This window comes from Impatiens glandulifera, chromosome 7 (assembly GCF_907164915.1).
Source record: "Impatiens glandulifera chromosome 7, dImpGla2.1, whole genome shotgun sequence".
Lineage (NCBI taxonomy): Eukaryota > Viridiplantae > Streptophyta > Magnoliopsida > Ericales > Balsaminaceae > Impatiens > Impatiens glandulifera.
The window spans coordinates 49,297,921-49,319,657 of record NC_061868.1 but is presented as its reverse complement, the minus strand read 5'-3'; the positions used below and the strand labels follow the sequence as shown (position 1 = coordinate 49,319,657).

At 30.3% G+C, this 21,737-nt stretch overlaps 2 protein-coding genes across 2 annotated transcripts; both read left to right on the top strand.

The window, feature by feature from the left end:
- The first annotated feature begins 6,603 nt into the window (after positions 1–6,603).
- On the top strand, positions 6,604–7,440 carry LOC124910137 (ethylene-responsive transcription factor ERF104-like). The gene has a single exon (XM_047450753.1). It carries the CDS (start codon positions 6,604–6,606, stop codon positions 7,438–7,440), a length of 837 nt encoding a protein of 278 aa, XP_047306709.1.
- A 6,540-nt stretch (positions 7,441–13,980) lies between these two features.
- Positions 13,981–15,029, top strand: LOC124946028 (ethylene-responsive transcription factor ERF105-like). Its single transcript, XM_047486580.1, has one exon. It carries the CDS (start codon positions 14,046–14,048, stop codon positions 14,970–14,972), a length of 927 nt encoding a protein of 308 aa, XP_047342536.1. The 5' UTR covers positions 13,981–14,045; the 3' UTR covers positions 14,973–15,029.
- Positions 15,030–21,737: the final 6,708 nt, after the last annotated feature.

Here is a 21,737-nt window from a genome sequence, read left to right as displayed (position 1 = left end):
TTTGTTAACAACATTATGTTTTATTTATGCAATTTCATGTTTATGAACTCTGTTAAATGCATTATGTAATGAACTGTAATGAACTGTAATGAACTGCAATGTCATGCTACATGATCTGCAATGTCATGTTTCACGAATTGCAATGTAATGTTACTTGAACTATTTTGTCATGTTAGGTGAACAACAATGCCATGTTATCTTAAATGCACTGTCCTGTTATTTTCTTAATTGCATTGTCAGGTTTTATGAACTGCAATGTCTTGTTAGGTGAATAACAATATCATTTAACTGAACTGTCCTGTTATTTTTCTTAACTGCAATGTCATAACATATAATGTCACGTTTCTACAATGTCATAACATATTAACTGCATTGTCGTGTCTTTGTTTCAGTTGTGTTACCTGGACAGGGTATTAGATTATAGTACAAGAAGTAAATTCAAGAGACAATTCCCTATCTTGTCATGTTGGGATGACAAGATGGTATCTGAAAGAGTACAAAAAGAAGAGGAACATGGGGGATTCGGCCAAGGGAGGGTTGTTGATAGGATTCAGTTACCTACAGTGGAGAATGTGCATGATGTGGAGAATGAAGCTGATTCGGAGAATGTGGAGAATTCAAGTGTTGATGCTTGGAAGAATGTGCATGATACAATTGAGAACTTAACTATAATGTCATGTTATTTTTATAAGTTGCATTGTCATGTTGTTTATAAACTGTGAACTGTTTTTTATTGGTTAATACTGTAAACTGTATTGTCATGTTACTTGAACTGCAATGTCATGTTACTTGAACTACAATATCATGTTACTTGAACTGCAATGTCATGTTACAAATTCGAACAGTGCTTAATCAAAATATTTATACAATTACTATTTACGTTGAATGTTGTCCCCATATGTATCGGCAACATGGGAAAGTTGACATGACAAAAGTGATGTGAATGAAAGTTGAGTCGAGACTGGATCATTCCATTGTTCTTGAGTCGATACTTGATCATTCAATTGTTCTTGAGTAGAGACATGATCCTACATTGAAAATGCAGAAACAATGAAATGAACAATAAAAATGAAAAAAAATCCAGAAAATGCAATAAAAATGCAGAAAATGCAATAAAAATGCAGAAAATGCAGAAAATCCTAAGAACAATACAAATTCAAAAAATGCAGAAATTATTCTAATGCAATGTCACGTTGTTTCAACTAAAATGTCATGTTAAATGAATAATGAAAATGCAGAAAATGCAGAAAATCTTAAGAACAATAAAAATCCAGAAAATGCAGAAACTATTCTAATGAATAATGTAAATACACCATTTTTAGCACATGCAATGGAGAACCACTTTTGCTTTCCATCTTGCCCATTTCTTGCTCCTAACTTACAAATGCCAAAACCCTTTGATTGTGCGTAAGCATTATAATACTCACGAAGTTCATTTTCAGATTTAAAAGTCATGCCAACAATGGGGATTTGAACATTGGGAGGGGATGATGATGGTTCACCCATGAAGCTGAAGAATAAGAGAGAAATTTCAGTATTAAAAACATGACATGACATTGCAGTGTTAAAAACATAACATTGCGGTTGAAAGAACATGACATTGCATTTGAAAGAACATGACATTACAGTTGAAAGTGTAATGTAATGTAGCTGTCTGTATCATTTCTCAATGAAAAAATATTAAAAATGAAAATTATCAATTTTAATGTTGTATTAAGCTTGAATGTCATGTTTTGAAATAATAAACATGACATTCAATTTTTTTAAAATGAACTGCAGTTTAATAGACATTTTATTTTAGTGCAAAACATGACATGACATTGTAGTGTTAAAAACATAACATTATAGTTGAAAGAACATGACATTGTAGTTAAAAGAACATGACATTTCAGTTATATATAGTTTATGAACAAAACTAAATACAATTCATTTCTCTTATTAAAAACAGAGAAAATAACGACATTACAATATTTTCTTGAACAATTAATAATGATACTTGGACAAACCTCTCTACATTCAGGGGTTACAAACTGGAAGCGGGAGATAGGGAGCGGACAACCGAATGGAGGGAGGTCAGAAATCGTAGTCGATGGAGAACGGACGGAGGTCAAAAATCAGACGGAAATTGCAGACAATGAAGGCGCTAGAGAGCGGACAACCGAAGATGAGAATGGAGAGAGGTCGAAAATCGTATTCGACGGAGAACGGACGAAAATCGCTAGAATTGCAGATGAACTTGAGAGAGAGAAACCTTAAAATGTTTGAGAGGATGAAAATGGCAAATGGAAGATGAAAGGGCGGGCTTCTGGGCTTTTGGGTTTTTAGATTTTTTTTTTTTTTTATCTAGCCTACGTGGCCTGCCACGTAGACAGTCGCTGGGAGAATCGCTCTCCCAGTAGCTGTCTGTATCATTTCTCATATATATATTACACTATTTAATTTAAAAAAAATGATAGAGAGCGCGACTTGAGACAGCGACTGAGAGAGCGATGCCTACTTCGGTTGACAGGTAGAATATTCTCTCCTATTATTAATTATTTTCTCTCTTCTATTATTAATTATTTTCTCTCTTCTATTATTAATTATTTTCTCTCTCTTCTTGTTAAATAATTTCTATCATATAAAATAATAAAAAAAAGAAAAAAATATCTCTGTTCTTATTAAATCATTTCTATCATATAAAATAATAAAAAAAAAGAAAAAAAGAGGCATAAAAATATTTGATAAATAAATGAATTGAAAAGTCATAAAAATAAAATAAAAATAAAAGAGATAAATTCATAATTAACTAATTAGTAATATTAATTAGGGTTTAAAATTTAGGGTTTAGTATTTAGGATTTAGGATTTAGAGTTTAGAGTTTAGGGTTTAGGATTTAGGATTTAGGGTTTAGGGTTTATAATTTATTTAAACATATTATTAAAATATTTAATGTGAGAGTTTGTTGTAAATTATTGAGTTATTTTAACTGGTTAAATGAGAGATAAGTAAAATAATAATCGTGAGAATATGGATAAATGAAATAATTTAATTTGTAGAGATAGAGAGAGAAATTATTTAATAAGAGGAGAGAGAAATTAATTAATAAGAATATTCTACAATCGTGTTTTAATTATTATTATATTTTTATTTATTTATTAATTCCACCTGTCAGCCACGTAGATCATCGCGTTCCCAGTCGCTGTCTCAGAGTCGCTCTCTCTATCATTCCTCTTAATTTAAATTCTTTTCTTACATTATACATATTCTCATTTAACACATTTTACAATATCATTAAACTTTGACATTTCTTTTAAATTTAAAAACTTTAATCATTAATCGATATTAGTACATAAAATAAAATAAAATTTGAATATTCAATAATAAAATAAATATATAATACAAAATATTGTGCATAAAGCTTAGAAATTAATTAAAATATTATTTTTAAATATTTTTTAAATTAAATACAAGTTTAATTTTAATTAAAAAGTTAAACATAATAATCTATTAAATAAGAATATTAATATATACTCTTTAAAAATATACTATATATATATATATATATATAAATGTATTAAATAAAAATGTTATAATAAAATAAATATATAATTATTGAAAATAAAATCTTAAATATAAGAATTCCCTACATCCAAGCGTCATTGACCGAAGGCCGAGACCCTTGTCCAGTAGCCGGCCCGCCCATTCACTCTAGGCTTTGTTTGTTTATTTTTTTTTTACATTTTAGTGTTTTATTTATTTTAAAAGATTGAATTAATTTTCTAATTTAAAATTTAAAATAAAGAGTTAATTCATGATTTTGCATAGCTTATAAATATGAATAAACTAGGTAATAAGTATAAATCAAATTAAATATATTTAACAAATAAACTGAATAATTTATAGCAAATAAAAAATATAAGTAGACATAAATAATTTAAATCACATTAACATATAATTGTTCTCACTTCTATTTTTCATAACAAAAAAAATTAGAAAACTAAAATGACTCAAAATTAAGTTAAACTGCACTTTCATTTCTCATAACTATTGACATTAAAAAATAATACAAGTACTAATATTTGAGAGATTAATTTCTTGTATGCCAATCAGATTAATTGCTATGCCATAGGCCCATAGCAATGGTAATTGATAACATTACCTAATCAAAATTTCTTCTTACTATTTATTTATTTATTTATTTATATATATTTATTTATTTATTTATTTTTGTCTATATTTAATTAATTTTATATTTAAATAAATATAAAAAAATTAATTATTTATAGAAATACAAAAACATATAACTAATATTTTTTTAATGAACATAATATAAATGAGTATGATGGAAAATAATTGGGTAGAGATGATGTGGAGATAAAATTTGTGACTCATTTTCACGTAATTTCCTCTCAATTTTTTTCCCAAGTCTCATTTATTGTAAAGAGTTCTTAAAGTAATACTACACTTAATAACAAAATGTGAAGCCATAATACAATTTTATTATATTGAACGTTGATATTATAAAGGATTAAACATAAATATATCTTAGTGGTGCGGTTGGAGGCGGTTCTTGGTTTCGCGAGAGATCTTATTCAAAACAAGATTAATTAAAACGGTCCAGATGCTCCGACCCCATCGGGTTCTTATCTGAAAGGTACCCATAAATCCAGTAGAAGACGAACGCTGAAGTGGCCGCGAACGCCGCCGATCCAATGAACCCAACACCGATTAAGAACATCGAGATTACAGCAAGTATCAGCACAGGGCTGCAGATAACCATTGGCGGCGTGGCCAAAACCAGGGCCATCACGGTTGCAGCGTTTGTGAGTCCGTATAGAACCATGAAGGAACCAGCTACTATGGCAGCGGTTGTGGTCTTCGCCACTGGGTGAGATCGGTTATGTAAATTTGATACCATTATATTATTTCAATTGGATTTGCTGATGCTTGAATATTTCAGAACAGAACTAGCTAATTAATGAAGAGGTTTTATCAATAGATAATGGATAGAGAGAAACGACAATATATGCATTGAGGAAGAGGTGTACTATGTAGGTGAGGTGTTCAATATCAAGTTTAGTTGATGGACACGTGTACAAAATAAGGAAGGAAATTGTTGTTTGTTCTCTTGGGATAAACTTTACAGTGAAATGAAACTTTAGGATAATAATCAATAAAAGAGAGAAACCGACCACATTTTTCTGGGTAAATAAAAATATATATGACATTTAGAAAATTCAAAGTCAAACGAGTCAAAGTTGAGAAAAAATCCTATATTCTTTCGGGCCATGTGTTCATTTTGTTGTCCTTGTATATATTTATTTCATTAAATTAATAAACAAAAACAACCCTTCACCACATGGAGGGTTAGTTGTAATTTGCTTTTACATTATTAATCATAATCATCTATTAAATAAAAATAATTTATTATTCAAATAACTAATAACAAAAGAACAAATTATTTGAATGGTTACAACTTACAATATGAAAATGCAATTTTTTATTTAAGGCTCAAATATGGATAGTTTATATTTATATATATTTTTTGAACTGCCATCTTTCATAAAGGGTAAGATATGAAACTCCATCGTATACAATTTGAATAATCTGAGAATTTTGTCAAACATGTTCATCCTCTTATACTAATATAACATTTTTATTTTTATAACTAACTCATCATAAATTATTTTTTTAAAATTTTTCATCTATTACCACACATCACACATTCATAAAACATTTAAACTCCGTTATTTGAAACATGTATATCTCAAAAAAAAAATACTCAATTATAAATATAAATATGTTCAATTTGGTAGATAAAGTTATATCATTTTGAAATTCTGAAAAAAAAATACCGAATTTATTTCTATTTAAAATTTTTCTCAAGAATACACATTATTTTTAGTCACACAAACCATCTTCAACCAAATAAAATGTATAGATCTCGAAAAAATATTTCTAAATATCGTTAATTTTCAAAAAAAAATGACATAATAAATTAATTAAGAAATAAAAATAATATTTTAGAAAAAGTAGACTACACTTTTGTACATATGAAAAAAAAAATAGTTTAAATTGGTTATGAAACAATTCAAAGTTAGACTAGATTGAGTAAAAATCACTTAAATAATAATTAAGTCATTAAATAAATGAATTTTGTAAATAAAATCACTACTTAATTACTAGTAAATAGATTCAAGAAATCCTGCGTAAACTGCTTCCCTGAAATACAAAATCATTAATGTAAAATAGTTAAGGATTATTTTATCCTAAATTTAACGCTTTGTCTTTAAAAATTGTCTCGTGTAACGAGCTTGTAATACTATAATATTTTATGGGTATTACATTAAAGTAATATAATATTAAAATGAATGAAATATAACATGTGCTAATTTGTATGCAATAAAATAAATAATTTGGAATACTGGTAATCTGATCTGTTCTAATGCATGGTTTTGATCATGAAGATGGACGGCTAAGATTGTAGTAACCTCGATTGTACTGAATCTTCCTCTCCCTATCGTAGAAGCTACATGAACACGTCTATCTTTTTTCATATATAAATAACTCTGATTCATTCATCTTTCTGACTGCAAATATAAACGATCTCAAGTTTTGTTAATGGCGGCAATGGCAGATCATGAAGCTTCTGCAATCGAACTCATCAAGCAACACCTTCTCGGCGAATTCTCTCCTTTAGAGACGACTTCATTTGCCGGAAGTTTTCACGTCGGCGACAATAGTTGCACTTCCCTGTCAACTTCAGGTTCTGATTCAATGTTGTTTGGATTCTCCGACGACTATTGTACTGCTTCTAACAATCAATTCCTAATCAGTTTTGACAATAATTCGCTATCTTTTAACCGGAATCAACGAGGTTTATTTGAATTTGAGGTTGTTGAAGGAACAAACAAAATAGCAAAACCGAGCTCTATTATGACTTCTTATAAGAATAATAATAATGTCGATTGGAATCCGGAGAAGAAGAAAGTAGAATGGTTGGATTTCGGACAACAGCAGAGGAAGAAGAGAGGATACAGGGGAGTCCGGCAAAGGCCTTGGGGAAAGTACGCTGCGGAGATTCGAGATCCGAAACGACGTGGTTGTCGATTGTGGCTTGGGACGTATGATTCTCCAATTGAAGCGGCTAGGGCATATGATCGTGCAGCGTTTAAGATTCGTGGAAGGAAAGCTGTTCTTAATTTCCCTCTTGAGGTAGAACACTGGTCTAAAGAGACGGTTACCATCGAGAGGAAATTAAGTGGAAGAAAAATAGAAATCGATGTTGAAAATCAAGGAAACGGAGAGCAGATGAATATGGAGAAGATAATGGAATCTGACTTTAGTCATGAGAATGAGATGGCTTGTTCGCCATCGTTATCAACGTGGATCATGGATTGGAATCAAGTCGACGCTGTTGTTGATAGCTTTGGAATTTTCTCCGATGGTTTCCTTTGAAGGTGATGATTTATGGTAAAAATTGTGTTGTGAATTAAGAGGATAATAAAACTTGCAATATAATATTGGAAGTTGATGGAATCGAAATGATAATAAAAAAAGTAATGTGAATGAAATGCATAATTCTTATAAACGTTTTTATTGTTTATTTAAATGTATATTTTATTTTTAATAGTAAGAAAACTAATATAATACCACACACAATAATAATTTTCAATTTATTTAAAAAGTTTTACACTTGAACTATTTGAAAAGTACAATATAAAAATAAAGTTATTAATTTACAAAAATAAAATAAAATTAAAGATTGTGGTATTAAGGAAAACTAAATACAAAATTGTAGATCCTAATAATTATTCATTATTATTTAATTTTATTTTGAAGGTAATAAACTATAATAAAACTGTATCATTATTCTGTTTTAAAGGTATCTATGAAAATGAAATAAGTAATATTTAATATCTTAGATAATGTTGAATTAAAAATCATATAAACAAATATTTTAATATGATTTTGCATTTTGATGAGTAAATAGTATTTGAATTATTTTCTAAAGTACTATTGAGATTCATTAGGCGATGTTCGAGATTTTGTGTAATTACCGAAAAGTTTGAGTTAATGCGGTTGATATTGTGGCTGATATTGTAGATCTATATATTTGGATTACCATTCAATTTATTTTTTGGTAGACTATTTGGTTGAAGAGAAATCGTCAAACTTTTAATAATCGTAGTCGTCTAATGCGTATCATTTATTGTTAGGATCTAGGTAGCCGCTGGAGGACCGGGGGTTGAGCCGGTTAGCGGTTCTTACTCGTAAGGTGGTGGTTAATCCGGTTAGAGATTAACACCGGGGTTTCAATACTTCACAACCTGTCACAAACCCTTGAACTAGGTTCAAGCGCGGAAGAGGTTTGCTTTCAGGTTGAAGCAGCACACTTGTTTGATGGACAAGGCCGGTTTTGGATGATGGAGATTTGAAGGATGGTGGGTCGGTTTTGGTGATCTGGAAATTCGGTATGGTTAGTATAGAGTCGGTTTAGAGCGGTGTGGTTAAGTTAGTCGGTTAGATAATGAAGCCGTCAGAAAGTAAATAACAAGACAGATTTTATGGATGTTCGGAGATAAAACTCCTACGTCACCCCTTCCTCTCGAAACTGCGAGAAGGATATTCACTAAGGAATACAAGTACAATCCGATCGAGACTTATTTCCTGCTCGATAATACTATTACAATTCACACCGAAATTGTGATACACACTTTGACTTTAGCACTTAGGCTTTCTTAGAATAACACAAATTTATCACTTGTAGTAAATGCTCTTAACGCTTCACTTGTCTCACTGAATGTCTCTTAATGTCCCGCATTTACTCTTCTGCAACTGCCTCCTTTTATAGGTGAAATATGCCAACGGTCATATTTCACTTCCTTGAATCTGATTGGCTGAGCAGAGGTGCAGTGATTCAGTGTTTCAGAGGTTCAGACCTGCGGTCGTTTCCTCAGACCTGATGGTCAACCTCAGACCTGGTATTCTGTCTCAGACCTGCCGGTCTGTTCTTCCGGTTTGTAAGACAAGCCTACCGGGTTTGTCTTTTACTTGATGTAGGCACTGTCTGTTGGACAGTTGTCTGTACTTGGAAGATTTCCTTTCTGGCTTATCCCGAAGTGGAGGGATCCGGTAGTACTGTTTTCTGCAGCCTACAGTCTTTCCTCAGACTTGCATGGATATGGAAGTATTCAGTCTGTTCCTTTGGTATCATTCTCAGCAGATACCCAAATTGTCTTCTTGTACTGGTCGGCCGCTTGACTTAGCCGAGTGGCTTTTGGTATGAGTAATGTAACCGGACTTCTTCCGGTTATTTCTCTGCCTTGTGGATGATCGGCTGTTTGATGATTCCAGTTTTAGGCTTTGGCCGATCCTTTCTTTGTGCGGTCACGTTCCAAGTATTCTTGATCGGTTTGGTAGCTTGACCGGCTAGTTTTCTTTAGCCGGTTCCGGTTCGGTACCTTGTTCCTGCATGGAAAGTTTATTTAAGTTAGATTTATTTGAACCGGTCTTATTTTATCTAACAATTTATAATATTATTATTATTATTATTATTATTATTATAATGTTTTCTAATATTCGTTCAGAAAAATCAATTAATAGAATCTGTCGGAAAGTTACGAACTCGATAATTTATTAAGTATCGTTTTTTTTCACGACATTTTTCATATTATGTGTTTAAACGATTTTTTTTTTCATTTTTAATATATTAGACCTTTTTAAAAAATAAAAATAAGTTATATACATTAATTTTCTTTTCTAAACCTTACTAACATATTTGTTTTTTTCTTGTCAATACATTTCTCGCTCTTTATATTACTCTTATAATATTAAACATGAATACTATAACGATTTGGTTGCGGGAAGGTGATAAAAACACCAAGTATTTCTATGGCATCTCTAAAGCACAAACGAAAAATAACGCTATTAACTTGATATTCATTGTTAGTGTGATGAATGAGAACGAACCAACTATATCTAATATTATTATTTAATTTTACAAAGATTTGTTTAATGAATCATTTCGGGTTAGACCAAAGCTGAATAAAATCAGTTTTGCATCTATAAATACAAATGAGAAATGCATGTTGGAATCTCCTTTTTCTATCGAGGAGGTGGAGGCATCAATAATGGATTGTAGTAGTGATAAGTCTCCCAAGAGTGACGGTTTTATCCTGGGTTATTTAAAAAATGCTTGGGAGTTCCCTAATACTAATATTATGGAGGATATGAATCACATCTATCGATTTTCATCCTTTAAGAAAGGTTGGAATTCTACGTTGATTGTCTTAATTCCTAAGGCAACCGGTACTATCGACGTGAAGAATTTCCGACCCATTAGTCTGGTTACATCATTTTATAAGATTATCTCGAAATGTTTGGCAAACAAAATGCGTGGAATTTTAGGTACGGTTATCTCTGGCAATCAGATGACTTTCATCAAAAGCCGTCAAATTTTCGATGTGGCACTAATCGTCAATGACTGTATTAACTCTAGAGACGATAAATTTGCTTTTGTCAAACACGATATCGAGAAAGCATATGATCATGTTAATTGGGAGTTCCTTTTTTATATTATGGGTAGACTAGGTATGGGGGGAAATTGATCAGATGAATTAGATTTTGTGTATCGACGGCAAAATTCTATATTATCGTGAATGAGAGTTCTCATGGTTTCTTTGAAAGTTCAAGGGGTTTAAGACAAGGGGACCCTCTGTCCCATTTCTTATTTGTAATTGTCATGTAAGACCTTTCTAAAATGATGTCGTTTGCTAAGGATGCAAGTTTGTTTCGTGGGGTGGAGTGCGGTGCGAGATGATCTCCGTTCTCTGTATCTCATTTATTATTTGCAGATGACACTCTTTGCATGAGTCGGGCTATTGTGAGAAATGTCAAGCACCTTCATGATATTCTTTGGTTATTCGGAGCATGTTCGGGACTGCGTGTTAATTTGGGTAAGTCTAATATCTTCTTCTCTAATTCAGCTTCGTCTAGGAGAAATATTAGATTGACTTGTATTATGGGATTTAAAATTAGAACTTTTCCGTTTATGTATCTCGGGCTCCCTCTAGGGTTAAATCTAGTTCCAAAGCTTTTTGGGACCCGATTATAAGTAAGATGGAGAGAAAGATTCCTATATGGAAAAGTAAGATGATTTATAATGGAGGTCGATTAGTTCTTATCAAAGTTCTCTTTCTTCAATGCCAACTTATATGATGTCTCCTTTTGTCATCCCTAAGTTTGTGGTCGTGAAGATAGAGAGAATTATATGTAAATTCTTATGGGGATCGTCTGATTCCTTATATTCTCATTTAGTGAGCTGAGATAAGGTTAAATTAATAAAAGAGTATGGGAGACTGGGAATTTGCGATATTGTTTCCGTTAATAAAGCTTTATTATCCAAATCGTGTAGTAGTTGGGATAAATTTGATTAAATGTAAATATGGTAAGGATAAGTATGGTTGGTTTACCAAAAATTCTTATAGATCCGTGAATTGTAACATTTTGAGTGGTATTTATGCATGTAGAAGGTTTATCGGGAGCATTGATTTTTATTGTGGGTGATAGAAGTTCAATTAGTTTTGAGGACGACACTTGGTGTGGTGATATGTGTTTGGCGAAGGTTTTCCCCGAGCTTGCTTCTATTTCTATTTGTAGAGATTTATCGGTCAAAATATGTTTGACATTGGGTCTAGTGGTTTACTAATCGTATTAGATATAAAAGAATATTGAACAGTGAAGAAATCATGTCCAATGATAGACTTTTGTTAATGGTTAGATATAAGGGGTTAAACCCGTCTTCTCGGGATTCTATGCGGTGGCGTGATCTGAATAACTTTCATGTGAGATATTATTACACTTTGTTCAAAAAGGTTAGCCCGATTGATCTTTGTTGAGAAAATTTATGGGAGTCTAAGATGCCTACTAAGATCTTATCTTTTGGTTGGAGTGTTATTCACGACGGAATTCTCACTGACGATAGATGTATGAAAAAATGCATGATTATTATGAGTCGTTGTCGTATTTGTTATAAGGAGGTTGAAACAGCTTCTCATCTACTTTTACATTGTTATGTTATTGCAAATATATAGAGACTTTTGTGGAATTTTCCTGTGATAGGATCGGTGTTACCAATAGAGACTATGGTCTGACTATGTGAACAACTTACGATAAACTCTTCGATAATAATTCTGTGAAGGATTAATATCTGTTTTTATTATTCACAAATCCTCCAAATTCTTGAAATAGATTCAAGTGCGGAAGTGTTCATCGGATTTAAAGCTTTAGACAACTAAATGCAAATGGCAGAAAATAAAGAACACCAAGAGTTTTATGGATGTTCAGAGATAAAACTCATACGTCACCCATTCTTCCACAACCGGAAGGATATCCACTAAAATACTTTGAAACAAATACAACTCACTGATCTAGCTAACTCTCTGTTGAACAAAACAACATTTGTTCAACTTACAGTACTGAAGATTCTCATAGAAAAGACAATATACAATTACAGTGTGATCGCATCTAGATAGTAAGAGAGATGTTTGATTTCAGAAACTTTCTTGAATCGAATGAGTGAGGCCGGTTCGACCGTTGTTCTTTGGCTTCCATATATAGTTGGTCGAATATTCTTTGAGGACACATGGCATGTGTCCGTTGGACGGCCGCCTATAGTACGAGAGTATAGTAGGCTCTAAATGTTTGGATTGTGGTCGTACTGAACGAGTAGTGCACCAAATATTATCTAATCTTGTCTTCTACTGGAAATACGATTGAGAGATATTCGCGTACGTGGCGTTCATTTATTGATGTAATTAGTTGGCTTGTCAGACTGTTGAAAGAAGTGGAGCAGAATGAAGTGGAGTAGGCAGCTAATTGATCGTGGATAGACGGATGCTTCCTTTAGACAACTGTTAAAACAAGGCATTAGACGTTCTCATTTAAACTGCGTCTAAAGGGGTTAGACATTTAGACATCGTCTAACTACGTTTTCCTTCAGACCGCGTCTGAAGAAGTTAGACCTCGTCTAACTACGCATCCCTTCAGACCGTGTTTGAAGAAGTTAGACCTCGTCTAACTACGCATCCATTCAGACCGCGTCTGAAAAAGTTAAACCTCGTCAAACTATGCATCCATTCAGACCGCGTCTGAAGGAGTTAGACCTCGTCTAACTACGCTTCCCTTCAGACTCCGTCTGAAAGAGTTAGACATCGTTTAACTACGCTTCCCTTCAGACCGCGTCTGAAGGAGTTAGACCTCGTCTAACTACGCTTCCCTTCAGACCGCGTCTGAAGGAGTTAGACCTCGTCTAACTACTCTTTCTTTCCGACTCCGTCTAAAGGAGTTAGACCTCGTCTAACTGTTCTTTCTTTCCGACTCCGTCTAAAAGAGTTAGACCTCGTCTAACTGCGTAAGACGTCTAAGACAGTTTGCTTTAGACCGCATCTAAGGTAGAGCTGTCTTATATTTGTTCATGCACAAAACAAATAGGCCATTCAACTTTATTCACAACTAAGTTTAACATAAATTATCGTTAACATTAAATAAACTTATTACTTTGTTTATTTTAGTCAAAATAATTTGACCCAACAGACTGGAATACAATGGGTTATGTCGGAAATTGTTAGTTGCTATTGGAAGACATGAATTGGAGAGACTAAAAATGCGAGATTTGGAAGATGTCTTTATCCCTATAATTTTCTAATTATAAAGAAATTGAAGAATTTTTAACAACAAAAATAAGCCAATAAAAAATATTCACATTTAAAATTATTATAATTAGTAAATTTACACTAACAAGGATTTTATAGTAATATTGATATATATTTTTAATAAGTTATGCTGGTGATTAGTACAAGAAATAGTAACCGCTTCATTTTCCCTTATCTCTAATGGGGGGCCCCATTTGGAGAGGGATGCTTCGTTCCTTCTTCGCGGACCATCCTCGAAGGTCTCCTTCTTAAGGTCTTCCTCTATATAACCTTCCCTTCTTCCACTTTCTTTTCACTCATCAATTCTTTCCTAATCCATAACTTGCACTTTTCATCATCCATCCATCCATGGCGCTATCTACTCAAGTCTCCGCCATCGATCTCATCAGACATCATCTCCTAGGCGACCTCTCTCCTGTTCAGACCTCTTTCTCTAATTCAACCTCCTCCTCTGAATCTGCAGATTCAATTACTATCTCCGATTACCTCCAACCGCAAGAGTTCGAGTTCCTGCCTATTCCATCCCAGACTTTCCAGCAGCAGAATGAAACTGATAATTTCTTCGAATTTGAATCTGGACTTAAGATTATCGATCTCGATTCCACGAATTCGACGAAACAGGAGACTACAAGTCGTGGATCGAGTTTCAGCAATCGGAAGCCGATGTTGAAGGTCGATCTACCGGCGAAGAAGAAATTGGAGCGGACTGAACCGATCACTAAACCAGCGGCCGTGGAAGCAAAATCAGAAATCGAAGAAGATAGAAGGCACTATAGAGGAGTCCGTCGCAGACCGTGGGGAAAATACGCTGCTGAGATCAGAGATCCAAAACGTAAAGGATCTAGAGTTTGGCTCGGAACTTTCGATACTGCTGCTGAAGCGGCAAAAGCATATGATCGCTCTGCATTCGCCATGCGAGGGAGCAAAGCAATACTCAATTTTCCTCTGGAAGCTGGAAAATCCGACAATGAGCCGCCGCCGTCTTCGTCTAATACATCGTCGGCTGCCGGAGTAACGCCGGCGGAGGATGAAGGTAGAAAGAGGGGGAGAGCGGTTATTGAAGAAGAAGAACATGAAAAAGAGGTGAAGAGAGAAAAGTTAGATGAGGAATGTAACCGAAACTTGAAAAACAAGACGGAGTTTCCACTAACGCCGTCAAGTTGGAGAGATATTTGGGATCAGAATAACAGCAGCGCCGGTATCTTCAACCTGCCGCCGTTATCTCCCTTAACCCCGCACCCTTTCTTTGGTTATTCACCGTTAATCCTTCTATAAGTGTACTTTTACTACTGGATTTTATCCTTTAAAATAATAATTGTATTTATAAAGTTATCTAATTGAATAAATAACTAAAAATTAAAACAATTACAAATATATTCATCTAAAAAATATGATTAGTAAGTATATTCAATTCATATATCATTATTAAACCTCCTAATGCAATAAAAATATAAAAAAAATTCTCTTTTTAATTATTTCATTTATTAATTAAAATATTTTTATTTTAATATTATAAAATTTAAATATAAAAAAACATTATAATTATTAAATCAATTAATAGTTTAAATAAACAAGTGGGATGAGCTAAGTCAGGCACATCATTTTCACCCATAAATGCGTGATGTCATTTGGGAGTTGCTTACGTAGCTTTATTTTATTAAATAAATCAATGAAAAGATGGATTAGGTAAAATTATTGAGCTCAATAGCAATTCAGTAGTTTGTATTGTTTAAAATTATTATATTAGTGAATAATTCATGTCTTGAGTATAGTTATGCTTAAAAGGTTTCTCATAAAAAAAAATATTATATGTGAATTATTACAAAAAAAAATTTCATAATTTGTTTATATAATGATTGATGATTGAATTACATTCAAATAATACTACTTCAAACAAGGCCTTGACAAAAGGAAGAAAGGGTAGGCAACGTCTTGTCTCATTGTATTCATTATTGATGGATAGGATAAGATAGGGTCTACATAATTGACTTTTAGACCCTTGTAAATACTTTAACTTTTTTTTATATATATTTTGGTTTTTTCTTATTATTTTAAAATTATATTCACTTATTATTTTTTAAAATAATTTTATTCGGTATTCATTTATAATAATAATAAAATATTTAAAAACAAATCGTCTAACAAAATTTGTATAACAATTACTGACAAAATTAGTATATAAAAACCAGATTTCACAAATTATTTTATTATTCTTAAAGAGAGATACACCGTTATAATGAAAAATGAAGCAAGTTACTACTTAATGCTTTCAATTTTTAGTTTAAATATTCGTTTGATTGTGGGTTATTTTAAAAAATAATTATTAGTAGTGATTTTTTTTAAAAAAAATATTAATATATTATAAAAAATTATTTTAAAAAATATAATATTTTAATTATTGAATTCAATTATATAATTTAAAATAAAAATAATATTTAATTATATAATAATTATTTTAATAAATACAAACCAATAAAAAAAAAATATATATTATTTTAATAAAGAATAAAATTCATATTATACCTATTAAATAAATTGGACTTATTTAGGGCTAGTTTGATTCAGTTTATTTACGTCAGTTTATTCGGAAGTATTTGATATAATTTCAACTTATTTAATCGTTAAATTTGGAAGGTATGATTCAACTTACAGGCCCAATTTATTTATTTTTTATATTTATAATATTATTTAATATTTAATATTATATATATAATGTTATATATATTAATTTAATTTTAAATATTAATAAATGATTAAAATTAAAAAATAGTATATATTTGAAAATAAATTATATTAATATATTAATATTTATAAATTTTGTTAATATATAATTTTAAATATTAATAAAGGACTTAAATTAAAAATTAATATATTTTAAAATAAATGATATGAATAAAGAAAGTAATTTATTATTATTATATATATTTTTAACCTTTCAATTCTTCCTCTCCTATCCAAACTTTAAATTATTAATTTATTTTCGAGTTCTCTCACCCTATTTGTATTATCTAGGTTGATTTCTGAAACTATAATTATAAATAAAAAATATATATATTTTACTTAATTATTTTATATATTAGGATACATATATTATAAATAAAAATATATTTAAATGTATGCTTTTTTATTATCATAATTTTATATAAATATATAAAAATATTATAAATATATGAAAAAGAATAAATAAAATGATTAGAAAGATATTAAATAAATGAGAGAGAATGAATAAAATAATTAGAAAATAATGAAATAAATGAGAGAGAATTAATAAAAAAATATTTAAAAATGATGAGAGAGAAAAAATTGAATTTAAACACAAATGTGTGTTTGATTATAATTTGTTGCGTGAGTTTATTACATAAAGTTACAGTAACAACTTATTACGCAGATTTGGGGTTGTAAGTTGTAATTCGAAAACTTTAACATCAATTTGTTTGTCAAAAACTTATCTGCATAGTCCTATAGTTGATAGGACAGGAAGAGGAGAAAGACTAGTGAACGCCCATCATTGCCTCCTTACCAAACGAGAAGGTAGACTTGACGGCTTTTTGAAATTAATTATAAAATTAATTAATTTGGGCTAAAATTAAAATAATTTTTACATTTGTTTTAATCAAAATTAAAATTTGATTATTGAAAATCTAGATTAAATTAATTAAACAATTAATTTAAAATATTATTTATTTTAAACATAGTTGTCAATTAATTTTTAAAAATCAATAAAAATGCATACTTGTACAAACGTATTTTACCCAGAGTTTATTCAAATTTATAGTTTGGTATACTCATGAAAGGACTTTGGCGTTTCATCTCTCGTACCTGTTTTTAAAATTATCTTTAATTAAATATTTATATTTGAAAATCGTTTGTATAACGTTTATTTAATCGATTATTTTTTCAGTCCTAGACATCATTTGTTGTATTACTCCTGGCTGTTACAACGTTTACAAATAAATGGAAGATCTGCATTAATGAGGAAAACGACAGATTTGCAATGATGAAGAAAACAAAATATTTGCAATAATGAGGAAAATAGAATATTTTCAATAAATTTCATTAAATTAGAAAATTATGAGTTTTTTTTTTATTTTAGTATAAATAAAGTGTATGTTACTCTTATTAGAGGAAGAAAAATAAGAGAGAGATAACAACTCTTGTAATTGTTTTTTTAAGATTTTATAGAAGTTTCTCAAAGTTTTGTGAGTGATTCTCTTCTTGGACCAACATCCTTAAGTTTTTGCGTATTTATTATTTTGTAACAAAAATTATGTAAATGCTAATACATATTGTTAATGATGACTAAAGAGAAAAATACTTGAAAAACATCAATTTAAAAAGAATTAAGATTTAAAAATAAATCATAAACGAACATTTGTCAAAAAATTTTTTGTGGAAAATCCCAAAAATAATTTTGGAATTTGAAAATTGGAACCAAATAGGCCTAGGTCTTGGGTTCGTTTTTATCGGTCAAGGATAAAAAACCCTATGTCCTAGTCTAGGTTCAGGATCCTCGATCGGGGTGCGAAAGTCCCTCGGTTAAGGTGCTAAGTCATCCTAGTCCTTGGCTAGAATTCTTAGTTAGGTGTCAAAATTCTTGGTCGGACGCCTCAGTCCTGAGTGGAAGTCATCAGTCCTAGATTCAAGAGTTCTTAGTTAGGTGCGAGACTCTTCGGTCCTAGGTTCAACTTCTCGGTCGGACACCTCGATCTTAAGTGGAAGTCATCGGTCCTAAGTTCGGGAGTTCTTAGTCGGGTGCGAGAGTCCTCGGTCATAGGTGTTTGACTTCTCAGTCTAATATAAAAATCATTTGTCGAACCTCTCGGTCCTAGATGAAGAACATCGGTTGGACTTCTCGGTCCTATATTAAATTTCGCGGTCTTAGTCTCAAATTTTGCAATTTTGATGGAGGCTTTGATTATTTGATCCAAAAGCTTGGATAGTTTCACAAAGCTCACAGGAACATTATAAATATCATTCCAATGTAATATTCGACATGAGTGATGATCTCTTCGTTCAAAACTTTTTATGGGAAAAAATTAGGTTTTTGGTTTTAAAGTTGTTTTGAAGTATAAGAATTTTGCCAATAGATTTCTTATACTTTATATATTTGATTGATACAAAAAATGATCACTGGTCCATTCAAAAATTCAAAATTTTCATTAATTTTGATTTTTTTTGTTTTGATCAAATAATTGGAATGTATCAAATATGATCCAAATAGTTGTCCAACATAATTACAATTATGTTTGGAAGTTTTTAAGCTGTTGTTCTTGAGGATTAACCAAAGAACAGAAAAATCGCTTTTTAATTTTTCCAAATTTAAATGTGAGTTTTTTCGTTTTTGACCAATTGAATAGGTATAACTTTCACATAAAACTCATAAATGATTGTAGCATCAATTTCAATAATCAAATTCAAGGATCAGGCAGCATACAAGCTTATGAAAACTAAAATATAAAAAATTTAATTTCAAATTGGAAATAAGAATTAAAAGATTATTGAAAATTTAGTAAATGTTAGAGAACACTACTTAGACCTTAAGGAAGTTTTGAGGATGTCTAGATCCAAGTTTTTAAGGCCTTACACGAAAATTTTGAAAAATCATAAACTTTAAGCTTTATTGACAAAATATTTTGATATTTGGCTTGAAATGATATCTCTTAGCTTCATAATTGTTAAGAGAAACTATTTATAGCCTGCCCGAGTCAGTGGAAGCCAAGTGGCTTGAATTAGTCAAACACCATTTGACTATTCTTCCGGCCAGTTGTCGGAATAGGCACCATTGATGCCTATAAATGTAGAGGAAATGATCATCGTGGTAGAGTGATCATTTCACCTTTTTAACGAAGTCAATCTGTCCAGAAACAACAAAATTCTATCTTTGTTAAATCAAAGATGTTTGCGGATGGTTATCCATCAGGCGTCGCGACGAAGACAACGATCGGGGAACAAAAAATCGTTGTTTCGAATGAGAACGCAGGCGCGGAGCTGTCAATTGGCGTTCTGTCATCGCGTCGTTGCATTTTGGGAGTTCTATTGTTTTTCGGTTGACAGAGAGCTAACACGCACGTTAATTGATCGTCTACTTTGCGGAAACACGCTTCCTTTGTTGCACTAGACGACGCACGCAGCGCTTAGGCGTCGGAAGAAAATTAATCGCATATCAGATGGTTGTAATTCTTACTGCAGCGAATCTTACACTGTATTACTGATTTTATTTTTATTTTAAAACTTAATGATTATTTGAAATTTTAAAATACATAAAATATTTAATATAAATATGAAAAATATTAGTTAATTTATTGGTATATTTTTGGTTAAATAAATGATTTTTGGGGATAAAATAGGTACTACATTTTATCATAAATTTTTTATTTTAATTCCTTAAATTTTTTTAAAATTATTTTGAGATAAAATAAATATAACATTTATCCTCAATAATTTTGTTTATTTTATTTGGCCATTTTTCATAATTAATTAGGTTTTAATTATCACTAAAATTAATTTAATTAATTATTTAATTAATCTTTTTGACTTTAGAGTTAATTATTTTAATTTTATTTATTTATAAATACGTCAAAATAATTATTTTCAATTTATTAACAGAGTATATAATTTTTTAGCTTACAAGTGTTAATGTAATAATACATAAACAACTATTTTTAATGATTTTGAGCTTTTGGAAATATTTTTGAATTTTTTTTATAAAGGTATAAAAATATAATAACAAAATATAAAATAATAATATTCCTTTAACTCTATTTAAAAAATATATGCTTATATAACTATTCTTATAATTGTCCTAATCTTTTTTAAACTTTTGTGGATACAATGACACCAAGTCAATGTCTATCAAAATATAAATACAAGTAAATCAATTGAACTAATATTTATTTAAAATTGTGGTTGAGATATATATCAAAGAAATTCTAAATTTATGTTTAAGATAATTATTTAGATTTTAGGATAATTTAAAAATCAAAGTATATTAAGTTTGAAAATAAATTTTTCAATCAAATTATTTAAAAATAAAAATAAACATTGTGTGACATTAAACATTGCAATCACATTTAAAAATTAACTAAAATACAAAAAAATCACCAAATACAAAATTTACAAACAAAATAGAACATTACAATAAAAAAATAAATACGTGACTATAAAAAAAATTGAATGATTGGAGACTCAATGACCATTATAATAATGACACTACCCAAAATTATTTGAAATACAATTACTAAAAAAATTATAATAATAACATTTAAATAAATAAAGCAGTAAAATAAAATTTATTGACCAAAAATAAATCTTTTAGGTTAAAATACTAAATTTATTTAATTTAAATGATAAATAAAAGTATGAAATATTACTTTATACTAATTTCAAATTCACATAATAAAATATTATCTAACCTATTAAGATAGTTATATCAACAAAAATGATAGTTAAAAAAATCAAATTTTACGGGTTATATTTTCACTTAAACAATTTAAGTTTGAGTGGAGGGTCAAACTCTAGGTGATGTGCTTCCTAATTAAATAATAAAATAAAATATAATAATATAAACGTCTTTATGATTTCTTGAAATCATTTTGAAAAAATTTATTTTGTGCAATTATTATAATTTCGTGTGATAATAAACTACATAAATAAATGGGTGATTTTTGTCATTCATGTCTATTAACTAAATGCAATTTTCTTTTTCAAAATCAACTCAATACAACACAAACAAACAAACAAAGCTTAAACAGTTTAATTGGGCCCGGACTTGAGAATTCTGTATGAACAAACAAAGATTAAACAGTTTATTTGGGCCCGAACTTGAGAATTCAGTAAGAACAAACAAAGCTTAAACAGTTTATTTGGGCCCGAACTTAAGAATTCAGTAAGAACAAACAAAGCTTAAACAGTTTATTTGGGCCCGTTTGACAATTAAATAAGCTGAACTGAAGAATTCTGTTGGATGTGCTTAGATCTGGATTCATATATAATGATTGGGCCATGAGATGAGTTATGGAATCTTGTTATCAAATATAATAT

What these genes read in the sequence shown, in the direction of transcription:
- LOC124946028 (XM_047486580.1), top strand. Translation starts at nt 14,046, where the DNA reads ATGGCGCTATCTACTCAAGTCTCCGCCATCGATCTCATCAGACATCAT.
- LOC124910137 (XM_047450753.1), top strand. Translation starts at nt 6,604, where the DNA reads ATGGCGGCAATGGCAGATCATGAAGCTTCTGCAATCGAACTCATCAAG.